At 50.7% G+C, this 7,165-nt stretch overlaps 1 protein-coding gene across 1 annotated transcript; it reads left to right on the top strand.

Annotated features, from left to right (window-relative positions):
• The first annotated feature begins 333 nt into the window (after positions 1-333).
• On the top strand, positions 334-6,921 carry g3bp1 (GTPase activating protein (SH3 domain) binding protein 1). Its single transcript, XM_072395129.1, has 11 exons — positions 334-445; positions 551-632; positions 1,919-2,092; positions 2,191-2,281; positions 4,278-4,368; positions 4,500-4,746; positions 4,824-4,928; positions 5,015-5,132; positions 5,400-5,525; positions 5,611-5,720; positions 5,886-6,921. The coding sequence occupies exons 1-11, from the start codon at positions 351-353 to the stop codon at positions 6,132-6,134; spliced, it is 1,488 nt and encodes a 495-aa protein (XP_072251230.1). The 5' UTR covers positions 334-350; the 3' UTR covers positions 6,135-6,921.
• Positions 6,922-7,165: the final 244 nt, after the last annotated feature.

The raw sequence follows: 7,165 nt of genomic DNA, 5'->3' as shown, positions 1-7,165 counted from the left end.
GTGCACGCAGTTGAACACGTTCTCAGTTATTGTACAACGTGTCGTAACCATGACGATTCATGGGGTTCAAAACGTGTAGAAAAGTATCCGTTTCCTGTTGGCTCTGGTTAAGGTCACTGGACTTTAGTCAGAAGGACCTTAAGGTTAATTCCTGGCTTATCGTGGAAAACCTCTCCTGGAGACGCCGTCAATGTTTGCAAATAAAATTGATAAATAGAACAGCTGTTTGGCTTCAGGGCTCCTTCTGGTTATCAAACCGAGCCGCAGATCTGAGACGTTACTGCACTGTTTTTACAGTTTAACTTGACTCTCGCTCCCTCTCCTGCAGAGATTTCCAGTTGACCAAAGAAATGGTGATGGAGAAGCCAAGTGCCCAGCTGGTCGGGCGAGAGTTTGTCCGACAGTATTACACACTCCTGAACCAGGCCCCCGACTACCTGCACAGGTGAGACGCCTGTTCCTGCAGCTTTGGTGTCACTGTTCCACTGAAGAATGAGATCTGTGATGTCAGAAATGTGCGTTTAAACCGTGTCTGTGTGTGTTTGCGCAGGTTTTATGGAAAGAACTCCTCGTACGTGCACGGCGGGCTGGACAGCCACGGCAAACCGGTCGAGGCCGTTTACGGACAGTCTGTAAGTGTTTCAGGGAGGCGTCGACAGAAAACAAAGCAACAGATGAAAGTTTCTTTTAAGGATCTTAAAGTGAAGTCAGAGTTGCATCTTTTTAAGAAGACATATGGTTTGAGTTGCTTTATGCTTCTTTATAAATTCATTCTGATCCTCACAGGTGGGATTTTCTTTCTCTGGGGATGGAAATCGATTGTTTGCATCGTTCTGATTCAGTCTCTGTGGCTCATGTGCAGCTGAATTAAACTGCAGTTAACCAATATTAATCTTATAAAATCAATTCTAACTAAAGACACAACAGTACAAACCTTCAGTTTTATTTGTCATTTCAGTATTTTTCCACTCAAAGCAGTTTTTTTTACAGAAAAACAAATAATTTCCAGTGTAAAACAGCTGCAAACAGGTTGCCAGGTTGGTGTCTAACACCATCCTCCACACTGAGGATACTTTTCTCTCAGCAGTTTTCCTTCAGAAGCATCAACATCTCTGCTTTCTGCTCATATTAAGCAGCAGTAACATTTTACTGCCGGATTTCTCTGAACGTTACCTGTTATAATCCCACACACTGCGCCGTCCTCGGTGCTCTGAGATGAAGCCGAGTCCAGATGTGGAGACTTTGAATGATGCCGCTCGGCTCTGTGGCGTCCAGAGGCTGACTGGCTGCGGTCCGACCTTTTCCAGTCAAACACGGAGCAACTTTCTGCTCTTAAACTGACTTTGTGCAGGTCAAATAACTCATTAAATCAGTCGTGTTGCTGCCTCAGCAGCGGTGACTTTTTGGCAGATGTTGGCATCAGTCTTGGTGAAATGGAGCCACGCTTCAGACCTCGGTGGCATCGTTTAACCGGTTCTACACACGCCTACAGTTCCCAACGCAGAACCCGTCTGTGGGCGTAACCACGGTTTCCTGCATCAAAGTGTAACGTTAATACGGCCAATCGAGGGCAGCTCCATCAGTTCTTGATCACTTGATTAATCTCTAGGGACTGAAACTTGGCACCGAAAGACGAAGCGTGTTCTGATACTCGAAGCATTTCGGTCGGTGCCTTAAAAGAACCGAAGTTCAGTACCCAGCCCTACTGACGGATTAACCTGTTTTTAAAGCACAGCCAGCATCTTTCCCAAGTCCAACCAAACATAAAAGTGACTAAAAGCCACAGATGAAACAAGAACAATGAGCTTTGAACCCGGTTGATGGGCCACTTGGCTTCCCAGCCCTAGATCAAACCAGATTTCCAGGTGGATCATTCCCTTTCGCTCCAGTTTTCTATATCAGACTCTCTCTTTTGCAGGAGATCCATAAGAGGGTGATGGCTCTGAGTTTCAGAGACTGTCACACCAAGATCAGGCACGTGGACGCACATGCCACCCTGAATGAGGGGGTGGTGGTGCAGGTGATGGGGGAGCTTTCCAACAACATGCAGCCCATGAGGAAGTTCATGCAGACCTTCGTTCTGGCACCTGAGGTGAAACTAAGATTATTTTCTGCTTGTTAGGCTTCAAAAGATGTTGTGGGTGTGTTTTAGAACTAATTTGTGGGGGGTTTCTGTTGCTTTCTCTTCAGGGCACAGTTGCAAACAAATTCTACGTCCATAACGACGTGTTTCGTTACCAAGACGAAGTGTTCGGCGACTCGGACTCTGAGCCCCCAGAAGGTCAGAACCTCCTACAGCATTTTTGAGTTTGTTGAAGTCATCTTTCTTGTCTTTTGGTCGGCTTCGGAAATTGTTCCGCAAATAGAATTTCATTGATCTGTTATTTGGTGACAGAGATCAATGGCGGCTGGGATAGGCTCCAGCCCCCCCGCGGCGGGTGTAGAACAGGGATGGATGCTTTGATCTGGTTTTTCCTGGAAGCTGCAGCCTTAACGTGTGGAAGTGCAGGAGATGAGCGACATTAATATCAGTCTGTACGAGGGTTTGTGTAAAGCTCAGGGGTTGGATTTACCTCGGGTTGCCTAGGGTTACCCAAGGGTTAGGGTTGCCTAGGGTTACGGTTACCTTGGGTTACCTAAGAGTTAGGGTTGCCTAGGGTTACCCAAGAGTTAGGGTTGCCTTGAGTTACCTAAGAGTTACGGTTACCTAAGAGTTAGGGTTGCCTAGGGTTACCCAAGAGTTAGGGTTGCCTAGGGTTACCCAAGAGTTAGGGTTGCCTAGGGTTACCCAAGAGTTAGGGTTGCCTAGGGCTACCCAAGAGTTAGGGTTGCCTAGGGTTACCCAAGAGTTAGGGTTGCCTAGGGTTACCCAAGAGTTAGGGTTGCCTTGGGTTACCAAAGGGTTACGGTTATCTAAGAGTTAAGGTTGCCAAGGGTTACCGAACCCTAACCCTTCAGACCGACACCAGCGTGCACGCAGTTGAACACGTTCTCAGTTATCGTACAATGTGTCGTAACCATGACGATTCGTGGTGTTGAAAACGTGTAGAAAAGTATCCGTTTCCTGTTGGCTCTGGTTAAGGTCACTGGACTTTAGTCAGAAGGACCTTAAGGTTAATTCCTGGCTTGTCGTGGAAAACCTCTCCTGGAGACGCCGTCTTCGCCTCATCTTTTGACCGCCATGTTGAGATTGCTGCTCCTCGGGTTTCTGCCGTGGTTTTAAACCATCGACCCGGTGGAAACTGAACCTAAATGACCCTTTGGTGCTTTTCTCTAATGTCTTGATGACAATCGGACCAGGGCGGACCCGGTAGCTGCTACGTTAACGCGTGGCGGCGGCGGTTAATTTAGCTTCTGACAAGCGTCTGTTCGGTGCCTGAACTGCAGCAGAGTGGCTTCGTGTTTTAACCCGAAGCTCACTGAGTTATTCTGAAGGTTTGTGGCAAAACGGCAGGTTCTGGTGGAACTGGATAACTCAGGATGAGGCGAGACCTACAGGACCTTCCTGAGTGAGATTACAAACAGCCCCGGGCACTTGGCGTGTGAATATGACATTCTGTGGTGATGTGACAGCTGAGCGTAGAAGAACTCGACAGGCGCCACATTCCTGTGAAGTCTTTAACAAAGTGAACCCGTTAATGTGGAGTTGGATGTTGGTGGGTGAGATGATGCTTGGTGTTTATTTATTGATCTAAAAGTGTTTGTGCTGGTTTCAGTTTTAATCTAAAATATAGATAATATAATAATATAATTATATAGATAATATAAAAGCAAACCTTTTCTGGAGCTCTGCTGCTGGAGCTTCGGTTCTGCTGCAGCTTCGGTTCTGTGGCTGCAGCTTCGGTTCTGCTGCTGGAGCTTCGGTTCTGCTGCTGGAGCTTCGGTTCTGCTGCTGGAGCTTCGGTTTTGCTGCAGCTTCGGTTCTGCTGCTGTTGCAGCTTCGGTTCTGCTGCAGCTTCGGTTCTGCTGCTGGAGCTTCGGTTCTGCTGCAGCTTCGGTTCTGCTGCTGCAGCTTCGGTTCTGCTGCTGCAGCTTCGGTTCTGCTGCAGCTTCGGTTCTGCTGCTGTTGCAGCTTCGGTTCTGTGGCAGCAGCTTCGGTTCTGCTGCTGCAGCTTCGGTTCTGCTGCTGCAGCTTCGGTTCTGCTGTTGCAGCTTCGGTTCTGCTGCTGTTGCAGCTTCGGTTCTGCTGCAGCTTCGGTTCTGCTGGAGCTTCGGTTTTGCTGGAGCTTCGGTTCTGCTGCAGCTCCTGTTCTAAATATTCCCCGTTTTGTTTTCAGAGTCTGAGGATGAGGTGGAGGAGCTGGAGAGGGTCCCGTCCCCTGATGTGGCTCCAGAGGAGTCTGCTCCCTTCTACGACCCGACGGCCCGGTATGGCAACAGAACACGGTGGCAGCAGGATTATCGGCTCATTCACCGCTGAAGGCCACACTTCCTGCTGTTCATTATACTTCCTGAGCCCATTTTCCCACCACTGACTTCCCTCTTCCTGGGTTTTGCAGTTCAGAGCCAGCAGCTCCCGGCGATGAGGAGGAGGCGGCTGCAGCGAGTCCAGAACCGGAGCCGGAGGCGGAGAAGGAGGCGGAGGCCGTGGAGGTGGAGCTGAAGGCCGAGACGCTGCTGGAGACGCAGACTGAAGCGCACTCAACCGACGAGCCCACAGAGAAGAGCCCCACCACCCCTGTCCCCCCCACAGAACCTGCCTCTGCACCTGCTGAACCCGCCCCCAGCGCTCCAGAAGACAACCGGGTAGGTCCGAGGGACGTAACCGGGGGAAACGGCCGGTGCCGTTAACGCAGCTTCAACCTCTCGTTTCCTCCCCACAGCCGTTCTCCTGGGCCTCCGTCACCAGTAAGAACCTCCCTCCCAGCGGGGCTGTGCCCGTCTCAGGAATCCCCCCCCATGTCGTCAAAGTCTCTCCCACAGCACCAGTAGGTCCAAGCTGCTCTCTCGACCCGGTTCGGCTTCTTTATTTTACCCGGAGTCCTGTCCTCACTCTTTTTGTTCACTCTTTCAGCCGCGAGCGGAAGTGAAGTCCGAGTCCCAGACCGCAGCCCAGAGACCGCAGAGAGACCAGAGGCCGCGGGAACAGAGGCCCGGGGGCCCGCCGCCTGCTCACAGAGGCCCCAGACCAGGTACCGAGCTGCGGTTAGCGGTCCGGGTCCAGCTTTCAGCCTTTAGAATAAACTGCAGCATCGTACCAGCCGCAGATTCTGGACCTCGGCGCTGGTTCTGTATCTTTTGCATGTTTATCGGACCCTGGAGCGCTTCCTCGCTGCTTTTAGCTGCTTTACCTCCAGGGGAAACCTGACTTAATGGGACGAGAAGCTGGTTCTGGTACCAGACGGCAGGAAATGAGCTGCTGAACATGAGCCTTCAGAGTTTCTGTTTGCTTGTTGCAGCTCGAGAAGGTGAACAGGGCGAGACGGAGAGCCGCAGGGTGGTCCGGTATCCCGACGCCCACCAGCTGTTCGTGGGCAACGTTCCTCATGATGTGGACAAAAATGAACTCAAAGAGTTCTTTGAGCGTGAGTTTAAACCTCGATAAGTTCTGAGTCACTTTGTTCTGTGAGGAAATGGGTTCAAATCAGCCTCTTTGCCCCCCCCCCACAGAGTATGGAACAGTCCTGGAGCTGAGGATCAACAGCGGAGGGAAGCTGCCGAACTTTGGCTTTGTGGTGTTTGACGATTCTGAACCGGTGCAGAAGATCCTGAGCAACAGGGTGAGAAACGGGCTGAGAGCTGTGTGTTCTGATGGTTCTGATGGTTCTGCTGGGTCTGAGATCTGTGTGTTCTGCTGGTTCTGATGGTTCTGCTGGGTCTGAGATCTGTGTGTTCTGCTGGTTCTGCTGGTTCTGCTGGTTCTGACGGCCTCTTTCTCTGCCCAGCCCATCAAGTTCCGAGGCGACGTGCGCCTGAATGTGGAGGAGAAGAAGACCCGGTCGGCCAGGGAGGGCGACAGGCGGGACGTGAGGCCCCGTGGACCCGGGGGGCCCGGCGGGCCCAGAGAGCGAGTGGGAGGCGGCGGCGGGCCCAGAGGCCCCCCAACCCGTGGAGGCATGGCACAGAAACCCAGCTTTGGTTCTGGACGGGGCGCTGGGCCCAGCGAGGGGCGCTACTCTGCTCCTCGCCAGTGAGCCGCCGGGCCCCCGACCCGCTTTAGATTACCGTTTGGATTCAGTTTACATGAGAGGTCACTGATTGGACAGCGCCAAATTTAACGAAGCGCCTTCGCTTTGCGTCTGGGAGAGAGAATCTGCGGGGGCGGGTTTGGGTCTCCGCCGGATTCTGTCTCCGACACGCCAAAGTTCCTGGAAGGACTTCCTGTTGCTAAGCGACCGTTTGGTTGAGCTTTCACCATCACGCCACGCCGGCTCCTGCCTGAGGACGGCTGCTGCGGCGCCATTTTACCCCCCCGGAGACGCAGCTCCTCGGTCACATCATCCACATAGATGTTTTATTGCTTTCACGTGTTCTTATCCGGACTCGAGTCGATTCTATTAGAACTTTTATTCATGCTGAACTTGAATTCTCACATGAAAACACAAGCAGATGAAAAAAGGGTAACTTCTACTTGAAAGGGGATGAAAAGCCCGGAGGTTAGTGTTTTTTTTCGCGTTCTCTCCCTGTTTCTTAAAGGAACGTGTACTTTACTGCTTGAGCAATCCTGTGTATTGCTGCCACCGTTGTATCTAGCGATGGATCTGTCTTATCTTTTTATTCTATCAGGTCAAAGCGCTGAACTGTAGTGGTTTTATTTGAGTAATGTTAGCTTGTAAAATGTGGATTTCCAGACGCGTCTGAATGGAGCATGTATTAAAACCTGTTAGGCTTCTACTACCGATGCACTTCATTTGTCATCATGTTTAAAATAAGCTCACATGCCGATGAGAGAACTAAATTAAAAGTGATTTACTGTTTTAACTTCCTGTCTGTCTTCATCTTTGGTGTCGGTCGGGTTGAAATGTGTGAAAAACACATTGTTTTAAGCTAAAAAAGTGAACCTCTAACTTGGATGAAGGGGTTTGCACACAGGGACACCTTCATGATTTAAGTAAATCTGATGGAAAGCTGCAGGTTTCACTCACCCTCAGACCTTAAAGCACCTTAAAGATGAACCTGAGTGGCTTCAGGAGGAGAATCTGGATTATTTTCACAGGAAACTGGT

This window comes from Leuresthes tenuis, unplaced genomic scaffold (assembly GCF_036924035.1).
Source record: "Leuresthes tenuis unplaced genomic scaffold, fLeuTen1.0.hap1 SCAF_11, whole genome shotgun sequence".
Taxonomy (NCBI): Eukaryota; Metazoa; Chordata; class Actinopteri; order Atheriniformes; family Atherinopsidae; genus Leuresthes; species Leuresthes tenuis.
The sequence above is the reverse complement of the archived record's forward strand: the minus strand, read 5'-3'. Positions and strand labels throughout refer to the sequence as shown.